The following is a 21,845-nucleotide window of genomic DNA, read 5'->3' as shown; positions in this document are numbered from 1 at the left end:
ACTATCTAGTTATTGCAATATCCGCAACACCCCTGTGTCTAGTTAAGTTTAGGGTAAAAAATTGGGCTAGAGCCAATTGTACTAAAAACCCTTTAAACGTCACATTGTGAGACCTGTTTTTTTTTTTTTTTTTTTTTTTGAGAAAAAAAATACAAAACATGAAAATGATCACCAGAGTTACTTTGCTAAGTAACTAATTACTCTTACATTCAGGTAACTTAGTTACTAACGCAATTACTTTTTAGGAGCAGTAATTTGTAACTGTAATTAATCACTTTTTTAAAGTAAGATTAACAACACTGCTTACTAGTACATGTTCATTTTTCATATAAAAAAAAAAACCTAATAAAATCTAGCCACATATTTTGGAACCCTTACCCTTGCTGGACTACTAAATTAAAATAGTTAATTTGGGAAAAATTTATTGGCAATGAAAAAGGTGGAAAAAGCGTGGCACTTTGGGTCAGTGTTCTGGAAAGTTCTGAGGAAGATAGTAATTAGGAGTGGGAACTTCTTGGTACCTCACGATACGATACGATTTGCGATACAAAGCTCACGATAACGATGATCTGACAATATAGCGATACAACAATTTTCGATACATTAGTCAGGAAATCCTTCTAGGATATTCTACAAAAAAACTAATAAAGAGAAAAACAAGCTTCTGCTGTGAATTGAAATGAGTTTATTACCAGTAGACGTCCAATCCATTTGAACTGGGAGGGTGGCAGCGAATGAACATTCGTTCATTTGCTGCCATCCCTCCCACTTCAAAAGGATTTAATGTCTATGGCCGTCAGTGGCAGCCAATGCCAGGCAATGAGTAATTTTGGGCCATTCAAGGTCACTTACCTGTTGATTTTCAGTTACTTCCTGTTGATTTTGGGGTATTTTATGGGTCACTTGCTGTTTATTTTGCGTTACAGAGCAGGAAGTGACCTGAGAATCACCCAAATGAATAGGCAGTGACTCAAACTCAACAGGAAATGACCTGTAAGTGCCCTAAATTGAAAAGCAAATGACCTGTAAATGCCCCGAAAATCGGACCGAATGACTGTGAATTAGTGCTGCAACAATTAATCGATTAACTCGATTAATTCGATTCGATTAGAAAAAAATATTCAAATTAAATGTTGTTGCTTCGAGTATTCGTGTAATTTAAGTGGCGTTGTATTTGTTTATTTTCAAAGTGTTTGCATGTAGTTTTATTGATTTGGGTGGCAACAATGAATATGATGTAACTCATTTCTCTTGGCTGAAACCAGCTGCTCCCTGTTTAGACCAACATTAGTCAAGTTTTTGTTTGAGCTAATGTTTTTTAATGCATTCATGATTATGTTTATAGTTATATTTAACCGTTTTTTTTTTTTTTTTGTGGAAATATGTGTCTGAATCATTTGTTAAGAGCATTGTTAAAAAAAAAAACATTAGCATTTTATAGCATGTTAGGGGACAAGTTTTTGTTTGAGCTAATGTTTTCTAATGTTTTTTTTTTTTTAATGCATTCATGATTATGTTTATAGCTATATTTAACCTTTTTTGTGGAAATATGTGTCTGAATCATTTGTTAAGAGCATTGTTAAAAAACAAAAACAAAAAAACATTAGCATTTTATAGCATTTAAGCTAGTGGACTTTTTTGTGTAAGTTAGCCAATTCTTCTTTTGTTGTACATAGATCCTCATTTAAAAAAAAAAAAAAGTCATACGGGATTAGGCTCAGCTCGGGTATTTTAATTTTTCATGTTCCTTATCCGATTACTCGATTATTCGAACTAACTAGTCCACCGGTTAATCGACTAGTAAAATATTCGATAGCTGCAACCCTACTGTGAATGCTCTGGTTTTGAATGAACGAACGTTCCCAGTCTAAATGGATTGGGCGTCGAGCACCGACAATGGCAGTTTTTTTTTTTTTTTTTTTTTAATTGACACCTTTTTAAAACGATATCTCAATTCTTGACAGGAGCATATCGATACCCTTTTGGGATACAAAGTATCACGATATATCACCATTTCGATATTTTGTAATGTTGAGTACATTTACATAAGTGTATACTTATTTATTTAAATATTTATTTTTTAAGATATGCAGTACCAACATTTGATGCATCCTGAATGTTTGTGTTGACACTTCACTGGCATGTTGTGCATTCCTGCGCACCACGCGCGATTGGCTCTCGTGCCTATCAATCATTTCTAGCGACGAGCCAGGCCCGCCCCTTAGGGGCTCTGCTCCCGACGTTCATTGGTTGTTCCATTAGCACAATGAAAGTACACTGTCCAATCGGCGGCGAGGAAGGACGAGCCGTTCCGGCGGAATAGTCCCTCGCGCCTACAGTGGAGGAATCGAACGTCCCCGAGCGCACACTGTCTCCACGAGCTAAGGGAAATAACGCTTTCTTTTTTTTCCTCCTCCACCGCTCAGACAACACGAACACACCGAGCCTGCAACAATTCGGGAAACGGGGGGCATTCCAGAGTATTGTTCTCACGAAGAGAGGAGGGAAGCGAGGGATCGGGAGCCGCAAGTTTTTTTTCTTTCTTTTTCCCTTTCTCTCCTTTCTTCGGTTCACCCTCACCCACCCACTCCCGAAAAGAAGGATTCTGTGTTCGGCGGTGCTTCGTGTTCCGCTCTCCCCGCCGCAAAGATGATGGTCGGAGAGGTCGAAGTGAAGGAGCGACCGAGGCCGAGTCCCGACTATTTGATGCAATTGTTGAACGAGAAGAAGCTCATGACTAGTTTGCCCAATCTCTGCGGCATCTTCACGCACCTCGAACGGCTTCTCGATGAAGGTAAGCTGCGTGCCGGTGGTAGTGGTGCTACCGGGGAGGGAGCGAGGCGACGTCCGGCGTCCACAGATCACCCCAGATTAACTAACCATATCCCCTCCACTTTCTTTTTAAATATATATTCCACATTCGCTGGACGTTCTAACAAAATATCGCGAGTGTGTGCTGAGATCTGAGTGGCTGATTAGTACTGTTGACTTTGTGACTGGACAAAAACTTTCTCTTACTCGGTTTATAACACTTAAATAACACGCCACCCTCCAGTGTTCGGAGTCAACAAACCCTGTTTGCGTTCATTGTGAACTTTGCGCCACTTAAGAGGCTCGTGGTTTTAATTTAGCCGGGGCCCTGGTTCCACATGTTCCAGTAGTTTTAGCTTTGGGGGCTAGCCACATTGTCACGCTAGCCACTCCGCTCGACCCAAACTTGGCTACGTTTGTTTACGGAACGCGTCCTAAACAGACAATTAGGTCGCTTTACCACCAAACGGACACGTCAAGGGTTATACTTATGCTTTTCTTAGTTGTTTGGAACGTTACGGAGTTGTTGCCCAGCGGGCGAGATCAAACCGCGGAGGAATGTTGTGTGCGTCTTGCCCAAACAATGGCCAGTCTACATTAGGAAAGCCTCCATAACTTCTTCTTCGTCTGTTTACCCTCGTTCGCCCTCTAAGAATGAAAACTAACACGGTTGTACTTCTGCTTTTATTTCCTCTATTTAGCTGCGTCGGTTGTCGAAAAAAATAAAATAAAAATAAAAGCCTAACGTTGCCCTTTATATGTCTCGTACTAAAACATGCCTAGCCGCTAAATAGTCTAATTGTTGAAATATGGATATTTTTCATACAGCTGAGGGTTATTGGCCCCCTCTGTGTCGGTAGTATCAACAACCTAAGCCGGTATGAGCGAGGAGGCGACGCGGGTTTTATGTAACCGAGCTGGGGACACTAGAGAGCGCCACAACCCCCTCCCGTGAGTGAAGCATAACGCTTATAGTATCACTTGGAATTAAAACTGTTACGCATTCTCACACGATATAAATACACAAAACCGCCTTCCTGTTTTCTTTTATTTTGGACACAACTGTGGACGGAAATACCACACCGTCTTTTCGTAGTTTCGCCGTCGCCGGGCTTGCGTAGGTGCCCGAGTATGTTGCTGCTAAACCGGTCTGCACAGATTTCTCGACTGCCTGAAAGATGGTTGATAAGCAAAACTTTGAAATCAAGCGGACCTGGAGGGAAAATGAATACTGTACATAGTTAAACAATGGCGTAAGGTAGCGACTAACTTTATTCAGTCTTAGATCTTTTCTGACAGCATGACAAGCTTTTAATTCACTTGAATGGTTTAGAAACCACAACCCTATTAAATGCAATTCCACCACTAATCATTCACGCCTACTCCAACAGTGTTAGGAAGTGTAAATTATCACTTGTAAATGTTCAGAGAAGAAGGAATGAGCTCATCTTTTGAGATTTTGTTACTTTTGCTTGTATTACTTTGGTTGAGTCATGATGGCATAGTGATGGACTTGCAGCCAGTCTGAATGGTCGTTGGTCTTTATATATGTGATTGACTAGCACGTTTCAACCAGTCAAATCCTGAAGTTGGTTTGGATAGGTTTGAGCTTCCAAGAAACCCTGAACATGATAATTGTTATGGAGAATTGGTGGATGATGTTTTGCGTTTTGTTACCAACTTCAAAACTTAACAATAAGAGTGTCTAAACCTGCTAAACGATTTACTTGTGATGATGGGCAAACACACATACGTAACTCTTGACATTTTAATACAGCTTTAATAGCATTTGAGCGGTATGAACCTAAAGAATGACTCAAGTGATTGTGAATATGAAAAAAACCTACCGTATTTTTTGCACTATAAGTCCGTTTTTTTCCAGAGTTTGGCTGCGGGTTCGACTTGTACTCAGGAGCGACTTGTGTGTAAAATAATGAACACATTCTTATATCATTTCACATGTTATTTTGGTGTTTTGGAGTGACACTGATGGTTTGGTAAACTTGTTAGCATGTTCTTTCTGCTATAGTTATCTGAATAACGCTTAATAGCTATGTTACGTTATAATACCGGCCGCGTTCACATTTCGTTGTTCATGCATCATTATCATATTGTACACGTATTCAGCATGTTGTTCTCTGCTGTATTTTTATTTTAAATTGCCTTTCAAGATGACATGTCTGTTCTATGTGTTGGATTTTATCAAGTAAATTTCCCCTAAAAATGCAACTTATACTTCGGTGCGACTTATGTTATTTTCCCTCTTCATTGTGCATTTTTGAGCTGGTGCAACTTATAGTCTGAAAAATAGGGTAACATTTTTAATTTTCAAGAAATCTGCCTTTCATTACACGGTGCTCTGAATTTACCGTTTCGGTAATCTTGCTCCTCTTGTTCACACTGACCAAAAAAAGTATCATGAACAATCTGGATTGTTCTAAATCCATTAGCGCTCGGAGAGATCCGGACCTCCCGCGTCCTCTTTCTTGAGAAACAGATGTCCACATGTGACTCATAATTAAAACCAGTTGTTGTTTAAAAAAAAAAAAGAATAAATAATAATGACAAAATAAAAGGATCCTTCCCTAATCCTGTCCCGTTAAGCAAGTATTGGTGTCTTTGTCATACATTTCAAAGCTTCTTGACATAAATTCCTGATACAAAGTAGTTTTTCAACTGTAGTCTTAGTGCAACACAGATGATGCACCAAAAGTTTTCTTCAACCCTCTTCAAGATATAAACAATTGTGACTCCCAAGTTTCACTTTCACCCCCCTCGAGCAGTTTCGAGGTTTACGAGGGGTTTCCACAGCACCCGGCCAAATATTACCCCTGCGCCAGAAATTGCATATGTGCGCGATGAGAGTCACCTCAATGCCGAGAAGGCTGAAACGTCTGGATCCTGTTAGGGGTTGTTTGCTTTCCTTGCCCCCGTCGTCGGTGGCTTGCCGCCCTGGTGTGACAGAGGGGGCTTTGCATGCAAGCCAGGGTTGTGATGTAAGGGCAACCCCGCCCGTTATGAAACTATTTGTTTTTATGTTAGAGAAACCCAACCAATAAAGCACTTACAGCTGAATCCAAGAGATACTTTTTCAGAATGTGTGGGTCTGGAAGTATGCTAGGCTGACAGCTGCGTGAATTCCCCTGCCTCGCCCGCCCAAATTTTGAATGCATGCCTCTACAGCTGCTAGTATGATGAGGGGGAAAAGCAGGCCCCACCCTAGTGTCTCTCCCACCCTGCTCCAGTGGACGCCCGTCCATGCGCACCCATTTTGTTGCTGACATGTATGTGGTGCCTCAAGGTCATTGTGGCAGATTGACAGCCACGTGCCCCCCTTTGGAACACCCCATCCCCTTTGCATTTCAGTTGTTCATCTCCCCGAGGTGACACCTGCAATGGCGGGCGCTTTATTTTATTATTTATCTTTTCAGCCTGCCAGCCAACAAGCAGCTTCAAATCGCTATATTTTCACTTGGCAGGAGAAGACAGCCCATATAACAGGCAGCAATGTTGGGACGAGCCCAACGCTGTAAGTTAGCAAAGCATAGGGTGAAAGTGATTTTGTTTTCGTGGCATTTTTCTATCACGATCCAAAGAATCGTATTGATTTTTAATTGTTTAATCAAACCAAAACCCTCCTCTGGGGCTTGTTGTTAGATTTGTTTGTTTGATAGATTTTACAGGACATCGCATGAGTCCAGGCCCATGCAACGGCATGTGTGGTACAACTTGTTTTGCATCTCCACTTATGTGTCTGTCTTGTTTTTTTTTTCTTTCTGACTTTCCCCGAGGGAGCTGTCAGCAATTGGAGGACAAACGGTCCCCTGTCCATAACAGAGCTTTTCGATGGTGACTGTTCCTTCGGGAATGCTTGTTTAGAGAATTTGACAATCGGGACAATGTCATATGTCCTACACTTGTTTTATTTGATAAAGTTGTTCTTTATTCCTGTAACCTGTCTCCAAACTCATGATTGTTTTCTACATCTTGATAGTGTGAGAGCATTTTCTAGGTTAACTGTGTGTATTCGGCACAGGACGTAACCCGCTCTAACCTCTGACACACAATCGATGCAGTATCTAATAGGATAGAGCACCGCTCTGCTTAGTGCACCAATAGAGGTTGACAGAATGGGCCAGTTGGGGGTGTTTTGCGGGGCCATCGTCGCAAGTTGAAACCTGTTTTATCCGCCATCAAGCCCCCTTTCCCCCTCCCCCGCATCCTTTCCCCAAGCACCACTTTATAAACTGGGATTTAATTAACGAGCACCATTCTCTGCGCCGGTTTACTGAGCCGGAGCTGCCGTTGAAGTCGAATATGGAGGCTTTGTGCCGGTCCTGTTTTAGTTGCTTGTGTTGCCCTGATACCAGCATTTCTCAAGTGTTGTCCACAAGTAGTCTGTGGGTTCGTTATCTAATAGAAATCCCTTGTAGTCCATAAGTTGAGTTTTGAAAGCGGAAGATTTTAAAACATTGCAAAGGCAATAATTTGTAGCAATCTAGCACATGATTTATAGTAACACCTACTAAAATAAACCTTGGAGCAAACCTCAGCTTGGTGTACCTTGTTCGATTCTTCCATCTTGTGTGCCATATTTAGTTTTTTGCTTATCAGTGGTTTCCATGTGAACAGGTGTACGCACACACACGAACAAACAAAATATATGTAATAATTAGAGCTGGGAATCTTTGGGCACCTAACGATTCGATTCTGATTCAGAGGCTCCGATTCGATTATAAAACAATTATTGATGCACCCCGATCCTTGTTTTGTTTTGTACATTAGTTCCAAAATTGTTCAAAAATCCTCTCAGGCTAAACCAAACTACTATTTCAGTATCAAGTTAACATATAACAGTAAACAAATATACAAAAATTACTGTAAATAAAAAACTCCAGTCTGTATCAGCAGCTTTAAACTACATTCAGTTAATTTATTGTTGTGAATCAACTGTTACAGTTGTTAAAATTGCTCCCGTTATTCCATAATTTCCCTTCTGTCTACTTTTGTCAAAGTTTTAAAACTATTTCATCATTTAAAGATAAATTCAAGACAAGATTCTGCCGATTTAGGAGTATTTTAGCTAAAAAGTCAATTAGGTTCGCTACAACAGAGCCTTCTAGAGAGGTGTTCTGCTTTAAGTTGGCGGCTGTTTACTTACGCCGGAAAGTCTGTCATTGCGCATCTCTTTTAAATAATATATGTTCTAACACCGCCGCCGTCTGTCATTTTGCATCTAGTTCTACATATATATGATATCTACTGAAGCCGTATGTTTGTTGCAACTAGTAACTGGGTGTTGTTTGTAGCGGCTGTCAGCCGCAGTCAGGTATGATTGTTTTTTTTATCCAGCGGCATGAGTTGAACATGATATTTACTCTCGGTCCGTTCCTCATTGCGTCCCAAAGACCGCGCTGACTGTGTTTTTATCTTTTAAGAATTACAAGTCTTTCTATCCATGGATCGCTTTAAAAGAATGTTAATAATGGTAATGCCATCTTGTTGATTTATCGTTATAATAAAGAAATACAGTACTTATGTACAGTATGTTGAATTTATATTTTGTTTATATTTTGTCTTATCTTTCCATTCCAATAATAATTTACAGAAAAATATGGCATGTTTTATAGATGGTTTGAATTGCGATTAATTGCGATTAATTACGATTAATTAATTTTTAAGCTGTAATTAACTCGATTAAAACTTTTAATCGTTTGACACCCTTAATATATATACTGTTTGAGGCTCAGCTCAGGTATTTTAGTTTTTCATGTTCCTTATCCGATTACTCGATTATTCGAACTAACTAGTCCATCGATGAATCAACTACTAAAATATTGGATAGCTGCAGCCCTAGTAGTCTTATATCGGACTTTGGATTTTTTTGGTACATTTTAGTGCTGCAACGATTAATCGTTTAACTCGAGTATTCAATTAGAAGAAAAGATTCAAATTAAATTTTGCTGCTTCGAATATTTGTCTAATTAAAGTGGCATTGTCATGGTTTATTCTGAAAGTTTTTGCATTCAGTTTTATTGATTTAGGTGGCTACCCTGCCCTCTAGTCTGCCTCATTTCACATGGCTGAATCCAGCTGCTCTATGTTAAGACCAACATAAGCCAAATTTTTGTTTGCACTAATGCTTTTTTCAATGCATTCGTAATTTTGTTTATAGTTATATTTTGCCAATTTTTTGTGGGAATATGTGTCAGAACAATTTGCTAAGAGCATTATTAAAAAACAAACAAACTGTGTTTTATAGCATTTAAATTAGCAGACTTTTGCTATGTAAGTTAGGCAATTGTTCTTTTGTTGTACGTAGATCCTTATTTATTTTTTTAACTGTTTCAGGCTCAGCTCAGGTACTTTAATTTTTCGTGTTCCTCATCCGATGACTCGATTATTCGAACTAACAAGTTCATCGATTAATCGACTACTAAAACAATCGATAGCTGCAGCCCTAGTACATTTTAAACTCCCATTTCACTTTCAGGTCAAATTTTCAGTATTGTCTGATTGCTAGAACTCTATACTTCCCTTGTGTCACAGTTAAGTGCTAAGCTGTGACAACAGCAATGTTGCTCAATTGTTGATTTTTCTGAAATGGGGAAAAGCTATCCACCATTGTTGCTACATTTTACTCTAATTAAAATATGGTTGGTAAAACTGAAGGCATGACTCTATTTTGCCCTCACTTTGGGTGTCTTAGCTCTTCCACACGGCCTGATTGAGCTTTGGCCGGTTATCCCTGACCCTAAAACCTGGCCCCTATTACACCTTCAGCCCCCGCATCAGTGATGGCACCTCCCAGCGGGTGCTGTGTGATAAAGTCCTCCGACATCAGCTCTGGGCTCTTATCTCGGGCTTCAATCCCACGAGTGCTGGGCCCTTCTTATCACCGCCGCCTCTGCTTGGCCGCCTCCTGTCTCTGAGCGTCATTCAGACTGCCCGCCGTACTATCTTTGTCACCGTCGTCTAAACTCTGTCCTGGCTTAAGAACAGTCAGCCTAATTGTCAGTTTGTTCCTTGAAGGAATTTTAAGTAAATGTCGCGATCTTCTGTCTGTCTAATATTGCCACAAGAGCACGACTTGTCTTTTCACGTTCACCACAAGCCACAGATCCTTCCTCTGCCTTGGCTTATGTTATGTCAGCATGGTTAAAAAAAGTTGTTCCGTTTTATTTGCGTCTCATTGCAGAAAAACCTAGAGGAAATTACGCAATTTGAAATGCTGGCGAAGTGTGTGTTTTGTTTTCATTCTTTGAGACGAGCTGGAGACTTACAGCTGTGTGACAAGTGACGTCTATTTTGCAGCCGCCTTCTCCTACGGAGGTGTAATTCTTATTGACGAAGGCTACGTCTACACTAGGATGGATAATGGCCTTAAACATATAATTAGACTATACAGCATGTTGGCTACACTAATGTACCCTTATCCGTGTAAGTTCTTTCACAGAGTAGTTAGCCGGCTAACTTGGGAGTCATATTTGGCTCTTTTGATGACTGCATCTGCCTCTCTGCCATCCCCTAATTTTAAATGTAGCACCAGCCGGTTCGTTCGACATGAACGAGCTGTCACATGCTGATAATGCATTCACACGCTTTTCTTGAACCTTCAAACGTACGTCGCAATAATATGATTCAATTCAGTGCCTATTGGTGGTCCTCCCATCACGGATTACACGGAGATGAGCGTTACAGAGTTTGTCTTGTGCGAAGTCTCCGATCAGCCAGCAACGGTGCACAACTCGGCAACTGCTTGTAAATGCTGAGTGTGCCCTCCCATCACTCTTGCTCCCGCGTTGGCATGTGCCGGTATGAGATTCTGACTGTATGATAAACTTAAGCCATAATATCACAGTTTCATGTTACTGCAATGGCAGCTCTCAAATGTTTTCCTTTGATTCATCTGTGTTTAAAAAAAACAAAAAACAACTTATTTCCTTTGAAAAGTGTTTTTATTTTTCAAGACATCCTAGGAAATTGGAACATAAGTATAATATTAAGTTAAAATAAATAAAAGTAACAAAAAAAATAACTGAAATATTCCAAACAAAAGTCCTTAAGGTGAGCCTAAATCCACAGCCAGTGCTCAGCATTATTACCATCAGAACGATAATAATTATTTTACATAAAAAGCACGTGTGTATGACTCATGTCATGTTTACATTAGACACACACTCTTTCTCAACACAGACAGTTCCCAGAGCAAAGAAAACACGTTTTACCAAGGCTAGACACACTAAACATGCTGGAGTTAACTCTCGTAGCTGGTGGAAAACGTTCATGAGTGTTTACTAACCTTTAATTGTGTGTAAATGCGAAATCATATTTGAAGTATTGCCTCCTCAGCAGCCAACCGCCACAAATCGTGACGTTCTCATACCACGGTATACCTTGAAACCGATAATCGGCACGTCTACTCCCGCGTGGTGCGTTCAATTGAGTTTGAGAAAAAAAAAACTGATCACAGGGTTTCCCCTAGGATTTTTTTGAAGCTGTGGTGGTGGGCTTGGTCTTCCGTCCAAGACAGCCGTCCACCAAAAAGTCTGATCCAAACTACTGTAATGCCCCGGATATGGTGAAGAAGCAGAGGAGTCTGCATTGGCTTACCCACTTTAGTGTGGTAACAATAATAAAGAAAAACAATAACAAAATAACAGCAGGCTGCTGCGACATGCGACCGCTATCTCTCGCTATCTCACCCATTCTCCCATTCTTCCTACTCGCTTCCCCCTGCGTCACAGCTCCCCAGTTTGATCATCTTTTAAGGGGGCCGTGCATAGTTACGGACATTAACATACACAATGAATAGGTAGTAGCTGAGCCCTTTACACTCAGCTGCCGCTAGTTTGAAACGTCCTTAAAAAATGTAAAAACAAAAAAAACCCCAAAAATAAAAATAGTTGGCCAAATAGCCGGGAGAAAATTAACTGTCCTAGTGTAGACGTAGCCTATTCTCATTCGCTGCCATTGACAGCGATAGGCGTTATCTTTTGTTCAAGTCATATTGATTATTGGAACTACTGGAACCATCCTCTTTTTATCATTGTTAAGGAACATAGTTTCCTTTAATTGACAAGATACTCTTGCGTGTAACAATTCTGCAAAACATGAATCACACTATTTGGCAGCATTTCCTGTCTTCACCCCTCTCATCCCAGAAATGAGGCAAGGGGGAAAATGAACTGAATGCTCACTCTGTCTCTTTGTAACCCCTCTGCCCCGGCTGCATTAATTTCTTCGTGTCCTTTCAATAGACTAGGAAACGAGTTTTGGCAACCACTGATGGAATTTCTGCTTAACCTCCTGCATATTTGTTTGTTTTTCAATTTTCACAGCTGCGCTCTCTTTGGCGGCAGGTTTTGCACTGGGATTTCTAATGTATGCCTGAAATATATGTGCAGTGTTTCACAGCGTGTCAAATGCTAGCTACTTAGAAGTCCACTAATGATCTTCTAAATTTTTAATTTGGCAGATATTTTCAATGTTAATCTCACCTCATCCCGTTCCTGATCCTTTAGTACTTTGGTCTCCCTGTGGTTCGGAAGCCTTTACCGCGGCATCTCACTCGCTTTCACCTGGCCGATAAATCAAAGATGAATAATTTACCTGTCCTCTGCCGCTCGTGTTGTTTCTGTGAGGCCTGGCGAGAGCATGCGGGGTTACAGTCACCTTCTCCCGCGGGGGCCACAAAAAGTGCGTCATTTTGATTCCTCTGAAGCTCGCTGTCATCGGAATATGAAGCACCGCACACTCTAACCTTGCTGTCAGCTGTTCGTCTCAAATCTGTGCGACCGCGTCACATCTCATGTTTTTCTGCTCTTGGCTAGCTATTGCTTTAGTTTCAATGCAATTGGTACTGCTGTCAATTAAATTTGCCATCAATCAAGATCATAAACTCAGTCAACAATGTGTGTTTATTTAATCAAAGTCTACCCGCTTTTTTAGCACACCAAGATAAACCCCAAACCTTCAGACTCCCACTTATGGGACGCTGTTTGTACAGCAGCACATGCTGAAAATTACAACAACATTTTCTCACATTTAGCGCCACACAGTGTTGAAAACGTGGTGTGAAATTTTTAGAGTTTCTATTTTTAGCAACCTAAATATTCATTTTTAAATAAGAAGTTTTGGACCTGAATGTTTAAATCCAGAACTAAATAGTTCATTTAAATCTTAAATTTATATCCTATATTCTAAATTTATATCCTAAATGCTAAATCTGGAAATGGTTGGAACTAACTAATTAGCTTAATATGCAAATTCACATGACTGGAGACCGGAAGTAACAAAATAAAAGCTGGAGCACACAAAATACTCTTGAAATAGCTTCTCCTAAATATGTATTTTACCTATATATTAGGGCTGTCAAAATTATCGCGTTAACGCGCGGTAATTAATTTTTTAAATTAATCACGTTAAAATATTTGACGCAATTAATGCACATGCCCCGCTCAAAAAGATTAAAATGACAGCAAAGTGCAATGTCCACTTGTGTTTTTGGTAGTTTTGTCGCCCTCTGCTGGCGCTTGGGTGCGACTGATTTTATGGGCTTAAGGACCCATGAGCATTGTGTAATTATTGACATCAACAATGGCGGGCTACTAGTTTATTTGTTGATTGAAATTTTTACAAATTTTACTAAAACAAAAACATTAAGAGGGGTTTTAATATAAAATTTCTATAACTTGTACTAACATTTATCTTTTAAGAACTACAGTGGTACCTCGACATACGATCGATTCGACACACGAACTTTTCGACATCCAACGTAAAATTTTACTCGCTATTTGTTTCTACATCCGACGACATGCTCGAAATACGACGACAATGGCAGCACTGCAGACGAATGCACGGCGGATTTTCTTGTGTGACAAATCAACACAGGTTTCAGAAAAGGTTGGTACAGGTGGTGAAACAAGGAAAAAGTTGACGCTCACCTTCTAAATGAAGATGCAAATGACAGAAAAATATGAGCGTGGGGTGAAATGGCTCAACAATACATCTCCACGGTCCTCCTCCGACCATCGTTCGCCAGTCTTTATAAGTTAAGCTGACAATTCTTATTGTGGTAACATCTCCAGAGAAATCGCCAGCTTCGCCACGTTTTCATCATTTCTTTCACAATTTATTCAACACAAAACGCCTGCTGTCTGCCGCAATTGACGATGTTCTCAAGAAAGCATTGAAAGCGAAAGTAAACTCTCACCCGCTCCCCTCCCTCTTTGTCACGTCAGCCCCGCGGTGCCTTCAGGTACAGAAAAAAACGTCCGCCTTATTAGAACCCGTTTCGTTACACTATTACAGGAATTATTATTATTATTATATTATTAATCCGATTTTTATTTATTATTTATTTGTTTTTCTATATGTAATTGCCATTTGTAATAGTACCAGCAGTATTTTTTAAGGATTTACTGCAGGTTTTTGGGCTGTGGAACGAATTAATGGAATTATAATGTATTCCTATGGAAAAATCCTGCTCGACATACGACCATTTCGACTTACAAACAAGGTCCTGGAACGGATTAATTTCGTATGTAGAGGTACCACTGTACAAGTTTTTCTATTAATGGATCGCTTTAACAGAATGTTAATAATGTTAATGCCATCTTGTTGATTTATTGTTATAACAAACAAATACAGTACTTACTAGGGATGATGCCGATCGATCGGGTCCGATCACGTCATTTTCAAAGTATCGGAATCGGCAAAAAAATATCGGCCATGTCTTTTTTTAATATATATATTTTTTTTGATTAAATTGTTTTCTAATTGTATTTAATGTTACAGACATAATATGTTACACTTTCCAGAGTCTTTAGTTTAGGCTTAAGGTAGGGTTATCAAATTTATCCCAATAACTGTGGTAATTCATTTTAAAAAAAAATGTATCACGTTAAAATATTTAACGCAATTAATGCATGCGCTGCACGACCCACTCACGCATTGTCGCGCTCCATCTGCAATGGCGCCATTTTGACTATATAAAAAGCTAAAAACACTTTGTGGCCCTAACTGTGAGAAAATGTTGTCGTAATTTTCAGCATGTGCTGCTTTACAAACGGCGCCCCATACCCACTGCAATTGTCTTTTAGTCATTCAAAACAATAGTCCTGCAGCTCCAACTTAAACCTATTGTTATTTTACTGCAACACAAAAAGTCTCCATTTAACAGGCTTCATATCGGCAATGGCTGTGTTCCGGCATTGTCCGTTTAGATTTCCCCAGTGCTGCTTTGAATGAAATTGACATAGTATGTGAAAGTCTTTCTAGCATGACTGCCACCTTGGAAATGGCTGTTCAACGCTGAAGACGACTGACTGACTCCCCACGGTTTATACAAAGCCTGGAATTGACATTGTTCGGTTCAGCGTAGATGAACGAACAGTGTGATGGTGCAAACCCTTTCTTTTGCTTTTCTGTTAGCGTTGGAGTATCTCTCAAGAAAAGGGGTTGTCAAGAATACCTGTTGTTCCTTTTAGGTAATGCTCTGAATGTGGTTTTGAATGCAAAGTCTTGGCTTTTAAAATGCTACTGGATGGCTGGACAATCTATTTGATGTTCTTAAGAAGCTCACGCACTGTAGGTGTCATAGTCAGAAATTCGTAACGCTTTGAACCACGATCAAAAAAGATTTCATTCACATGCTTGTAAAATAGAGAAGTCCAGCATTTAGTTTTAAATTTGTGATGGTGTTACCACCTACAACATCACAGACCTCTTACAGTGGTATCCAGAGGGAAGCGTGTGCAGATTTTCTCCCATTGCACACACTTTGTTCACGCAGGTCATTAATCCACTGTCCCACCCATTCAGTACTTCGTCAGCAATGTTTCAGTGGAAGCAACAGGGTCTTCTCTGCCTCAGCGATGCCATCACACATAGCACAGCAAAGCACATGTTTGACACCAGCGCTCCTGTACAGCAGTTTGGTTGTTTCGCAATTTGCTAAACATCATGATTTTCTGGGGCTATTATCCATTGCTGAGTTTACACAGTATCCGTAGACTCCAGGAGTTGATGTTTACCAACTCTTCTCAGTCACTGAATTATTCCCAGAATAGTTTGACCTAAATTTCACGAAATGCTCACATTTTTTAAGCGATAAGTCAACTTATTGAATATTAATCATCAGCTTCCAATTTGAGATTTTTCAGGTACGCACACAATATAAAATAAAGATTAGGTAACATTGATTTGAATGTTTCTTATAACAGTGTCATAAGAGGACGAGACATCTGTCATAAACATTCATGAATGCTTATGACTAGAGGTGGGAATCTTTGGGCACCTAACGATTCGATTACGATTACTACTATTCGGTTATAAATCGATTATTGATGACCATGGGGCCGGGTAATGACAAGCATGATGTTTAGCTACTCTCGCTCTGTTCCTCATTGCGTCTTGCAGACCGCGCGGCGCGCTGAGTGTGTTTTACTTCCGCTTCACTTGACATATTTCAATTATCGGAATTTGGATGTTTGTGAATCGTTCTCGAATCTTCCACGGCCGAATCGCGAATAATCTAAGAATCGGAAATAACCCTTCGCACACCTCTTCTTATGACATGAGTCATAAAGGGTCTTAACACAGTTCCTAAACCTTAACCACAGTCCAAAGACATTCAAAGGAAACCTCGGACTTAAAAACTCGGAGGCTCTAATAAGCCACAATTATTCTCTTTTACTAAAATATGTGATTAGAAACACATAAAATATTGACATTGATTTAATAACCTATAATAGTTATTACATTTTTTGACCTACAGAGGGCACCATTTTTAATGCACGCAATGGATACTCGGGGTGATTATGTAGTTTGTCACTCACTAGACGAACACTACCGGTCTTCGGCAATTCCTTCTATGTGGCGAGACATCCCACACATGCGCACATCAGTTAAAAGCGGCGAGTAATTAATATTTGTGTTTTTATTGAGTCTTTTATTACCTTTTCATTTCCTCAAAATACTTTTTGCATGTAATTCCCTCTCATACTTTTAGGCATTGTGCTTTCTTGTGGTAGCTTTAAAGCAGATTGTTGATCTGTTGACCACATTAGTCACACAGCATATTTAAACCACCCTTATTTGATATTACTACATTTTCCTAAAGGCATCTTTAGTATGTTTTGTCTGTATGCATCTAAACAAAACAGGCTGAAAGCGTACAGTAGTACTTTGGGTGTCAAATTCGCCTCTTGTAGCACGTTTCACCGGTGTAGCACATTTTGGCAGAACGCTGTTTTTTTTCCCTACTCTCGTCTCGTCTCATCCCGTCTTTCCTGTTCAATTTGCTTAGCTGCTTGTTTTGTGAAATATCGACAGTGCTGTCATGCTCATTACTGTTAGGTTCAAATTGAAACGGTTGAACAGATGACATGTTTATGTCGCTACTCTGGAAGTCTGGCAGTGTAACCATGTGACGTCACCGCCCTGTGAGGTCAACAACAAAGGCGACCAACTCGTTAAACTAATTTTACAAATTGTATAAAAAGGAAAACATCAAGAGGTGTTTTCATATCAAATTATTTTAACTCATAATAATGAATCTTTTCAGAACTTTCTATCCGTGTATCCCTTTAAAACTTTGCATCCAAATTGACAATTTACTAATTGACACTTAAAGACATCCGTCATCAGCATTCATTAATATTCATGACAGGTGATTCAGGTGATGTAATCCAAAATTAATTTTATAGACAAACGCAATAACATTTAATGCGTATCCACCTATCATTTTCAGATTGTAAAAGCAGCTGGCAATTTATAATGAAAGTTTTATCTTTGAGCTTGTGTGTCTCACTGTTTATCTTCATGAGGTGTGCCTTTCCTTATCTTTGCAGTGGTTGGGTTGGGGGGACGACAATGACAAATAAAAACATCGGGAGCTTTTGTACAATGAGACATTAGCTGGAAAAAACAAAGAGCTTATTTAGCGTGGTTTGTGACAATGAAAGAAAAGCCAAATTCTGTTGCTCAGTATGAAAGGGGTTCTTAGCCCAAGCTACTCGCTTGATGGATTGCTCTCATTGGAAAAAAAGGTGTGTCAACTAAGCACACAATGATAGCAACTATGATTTAAAAAGTGGGGCGGTGGTATGTGGAGGAAAGAATTCCTCCAATGTGATGTGAATGGGGTCATCTTGTTAGCTATGGGGAAAGGTTATTGACCCCTTTCTCAGTTCCACACGCCACCCCTGAGTCCTGGCCTTCCTTCCCTCTGCTAGTGACAGAAACACAATGGGCTTTTTTGTTTATTGGGTTAGGCACACACTACTGCAGGTTCCTGCACACAAGTATAGCCTAAAATTATGCATATCTCGCTAGACATACTGTATGTAGACCCTAACCAATTTATAAAACGTGAGTCAAAGGTATAGAAAAAGGGAAGTTTAGAATGGTTTACCTTTGACAATATCTGCTGAAGACACTCAGTGTACATATTTCCTTAGTAGTGCATGTTTGGACAAGCTACAGTTCCAGCAATTCTGTCAGATAAAATGGCTTTTATTTTTTTCATGACTCTAAGGCTAGATTCATATTGCATGTCTTAATGCACAAATCCGATTTTTCTTCATTTCTGTCTTTTTGACGTGCCCGTTCAGACTGCCTTTTTCCATTGAGCCCGTAAGTCCGACACGCGCTGAGCAAACTGACCCGCATGCACAGAAGCATAAAAAGAAATGACTACACATGCTGGCTCTACGTCATTCTAAGGTGATCATATTATGATTTCCAAAAACAGGACGTTTAGTCGCATATTCAAAGTTTATATGGGTTGATAGAACTAGTGCTGCAACGATTAATCGATTAACTCGAGTATTTGATTAGGAAAAAATATTCGAATTAAATTTTGTTGCTTCGAGTATTCGTTTCATTAACGTGGCGTTTTAATGGTTTATTTTGAAAGTGTTTACATTTAGTTTTATTGATTAGGGTGGATACACTGGCCTATGGTCTGCCTCATTTCACATGGCTGAATCCAACTGCTCCCTGTTTAGACCAATTTAGTTTATAGATACTGTATATTTAGCCGTTTTTTTGTTTTTTTTTTGTGGGAATATAAGTCTGAACCATTTGTTATGAGCATTGTAAAAAAAAAAGTTGGCATTTAATAGCATTAAAGCTAGCGGACTTTTGCTATGTAAGTTAGCCAATTGTTCCTTTGTTGTACTTAGATCCTTATTTATTTATTTTTTTTTATACCATTTAAGGCTCATCCCAGGTATTTTAATTTCTAATGTTCCTTATTCAATTACTCAATTAATTGAACTAACTAGTTCATCGATTAATCGACTACTAAAATAATTGATAGGTGCAGCCCTAGATAGAACTTATGCACGCACTTTGCATGCATGAATCGGATACATACGGTCAGTTAGCACCGACTCTCGGCCATTTAATCAAAATTGAAAGACAGTACTGCTCATTTGGAGTACAGAAAGAAAACTGAGCATTCTCAGGCTTATCCCCTCCCCCCAATTTCTTCTTCTTATTTTTTAAACAGTTGTTTAGCCCGCCTCTTCCCTAAAAGCAGAATTCAAGCTAGGCGCTAAGGGTAATGCACTGCTCAATCGCTGCCGTCCTCTGTAGCTCTTGCTCTTTGCTGACGTAATTGCTGCATAAATTCTGGTTTGGGAGACTTGACAGTTCAGACCGCCGCCACATTCTGGAAAAATCTGGCCCAGATCGGATTTTAACCACATACGAAAGTGACCCAAATCGGAATTGAAATGGTCCACTTCTATGCGTCCTGTCCCGTTCGGATCGTCAAGTTAATGCCTGACTCGAGTCGGAAAAACACACAAAAATCGGATTTGTGCATTAAGACCTGCGGTATGACCCTATAGCCAAAGACTTTCTGTAAAGCTGGCTAAAATGTACCGTAATGTCTCTAATATAACGCGCACTTTTTTCCCCCAAAATCAACTTGTAAAATCATGGTGCGCATTTTAAACGGGTACATGGATGGAGACAGAAATATATATATATATGTTACATATATATAAACCGATTTTTTTTAACTGACACGGCCACGTTGTGTTGAAGAAACGTATGCGGCGACCCGTTGCCGACCATTACGGTATGTGACGTCACCATTTTGTTTCGGTAATACTTCACTCTAATCGGCCGAATGATTTCGTCTGTGTTAAATTCTGCTTTTTTCACGCTTCATAAAGCACAGAATTTAGTTTCTTGAACTCATTTGAGTCAACGTTTATTGCAGCTCCGCAACTTGGACCATTACAAACGTAACAACACACTTCCTGTGTGTGTCCGTCAACTATATCTGTCCGTCGGGAAACTCAAACCCAAATAACAATATTTCCTATTGTTACTTTTGTGTTGACAGCGATGAGCTCTCACGGATTTCGACTTAAACGTTCTCACTTTCATTTTACCGTATCAATCCATGGAAGAAACATTTATTCATCATGATGAAACGAGCAAGTTATACAGCAGCCTCTAAATGAAAAGTCACATCTGTTTTGTTTTTTCCTAAATTCTGGTATGTTGGAGAAGTTGTCAAATCATATTATTACCGTAAATATTGTCAGTTTATGGTAATGTTTTGAACTACCAATGTGCTATGCTTGTGCTGTGTTTCACCGGTCAATGAAATGACATTTCTGTATCTGTACACGAGCTCTGTTTTCTTGTATTCTTCTATTTATTGGTGCTAAAATTAGGGTGCGCGTTATAAATGGGTACAATAATTTCCCCTAGATTTTACAAGTAAATATGGGGTGCGCATTATACACGGGTGCGCCTTATATTCGGGAAATTACGGTATTTAGAAGACCTTGCTCTAACAACCGGTAACATTTACTATCAAAGATTTCCAGCTCTTTTCTGTGGTCGAAGATGTGTAGTTTGGTCACTTATTAGAAAAGGTCGACCCTTGTTGTATTTCGCCTATTTCACCATGTTATAGTTGGTCATGCCTGCAGACTAGTAGCAAGTATCAAGAATTAACAGAACTACTACGTGAAGCTATAAATTGTTTAATTTATGTTTTTGTCCATTTTTCTCTGGAAAAAAAATTCAAAAATGAATACTAAAAGATACTGGTTAAAACCTTTTCAGCTGGTTGAAATGGTTTTTGGGTATTGCACTGCCTGTTAATGTGATTAACTCATTTGCTCCCAGAAACGTATAAATACGTTCTATTTTTAAATGCTTCATTGTCCAAAAAACGTATTCATACGTCTTTTGCGTTTTGTTTTTTTTTTTTAAGAAGAATCTATAGCTTACGATCTATCTGAGAAACAAAAAACAAACCTCCAAACTCATTTTAAAGCAATACAATTGGCCACTGGAAGGCAGTAGCGCATTTTGTAAAGACCCACAACACGATTCAACAGCAATGAAAGGCCGGGCAGCACGGTCGGAGCGCTGGCGGCAGTATGCCAGGCGGCGGACGACCAAACAAAACAACCGAGAGGACGCCTGGAATGCCAGGCGCTGGACGACAGAGCAAAACGACTGAAACACCGTGCAGCGGGCTCGCTAAGCAGACCCCGCAGAGATTCAAAAATAATTCATTTTTGTGAGACAGACAACAATGAGGGAAAAGTTTACTCGGCAGACGCGGCGACAACGGCGTCATCTCAGCGACAACAGGCGTCATCTCTCAGTAGTCATATGTAAACAAATTGTTCCTTTGCTATCAAAAGCTCTATTTGTCTTGTTCATTATGATATTTTTTAAAAGGAAACATTATTCAGATGTTTGGGATGTAACTAATGCAAAACATAGCTGTGTTAAAGTCAAAGTTATGTTTGAAATGTATGCCTCTACAAACAGCTAATTTTCTCAGTTTTTTCATCAGAAATTGGAAAATTGCTCAAACTAAGCTATTTTCTAATGCTGTTTTCTAAATAATGGAAAAAGATATGAACTTACTTTTTTTCTGCTGTAAGAAGAGCATCTAATCTTTCTTTTGGTGGGTTCAATGTTTATACAGCAATAGAACAGAATTTTCTGTGGGCCTTGCAAAGTCAGTGAAAATCCAGAAAAAC

General features: G+C 39.5%; 1 protein-coding gene across 5 annotated transcripts in view; it reads left to right on the top strand.

The window, feature by feature from the left end:
- The first annotated feature begins 2,322 nt into the window (after nt 1–2,322).
- qkia (QKI, KH domain containing, RNA binding a) overlaps nt 2,323–21,845 on the top strand; it is a 185,782-nt gene continuing 166,259 nt past the window's right edge. For all 5 annotated transcript variants that reach the window (XM_057859665.1, XM_057859662.1, XM_057859660.1 and 2 more), the window contains exon 1: nt 2,323–2,794. In XM_057859665.1, the coding sequence (XP_057715648.1) occupies nt 2,650–2,794 (145 nt within the window). In that variant the 5' untranslated portion in view covers nt 2,323–2,649. The remainder of the gene's footprint in view (nt 2,795–21,845) is intronic.

Source organism: Corythoichthys intestinalis, chromosome 15, assembly GCF_030265065.1.
Source record: "Corythoichthys intestinalis isolate RoL2023-P3 chromosome 15, ASM3026506v1, whole genome shotgun sequence".
Classification (NCBI taxonomy): Eukaryota; Metazoa; Chordata; class Actinopteri; order Syngnathiformes; family Syngnathidae; genus Corythoichthys; species Corythoichthys intestinalis.
Note: the sequence above shows the minus strand (reverse complement) of the source record. Positions and strands in the feature narration are given on the sequence as shown.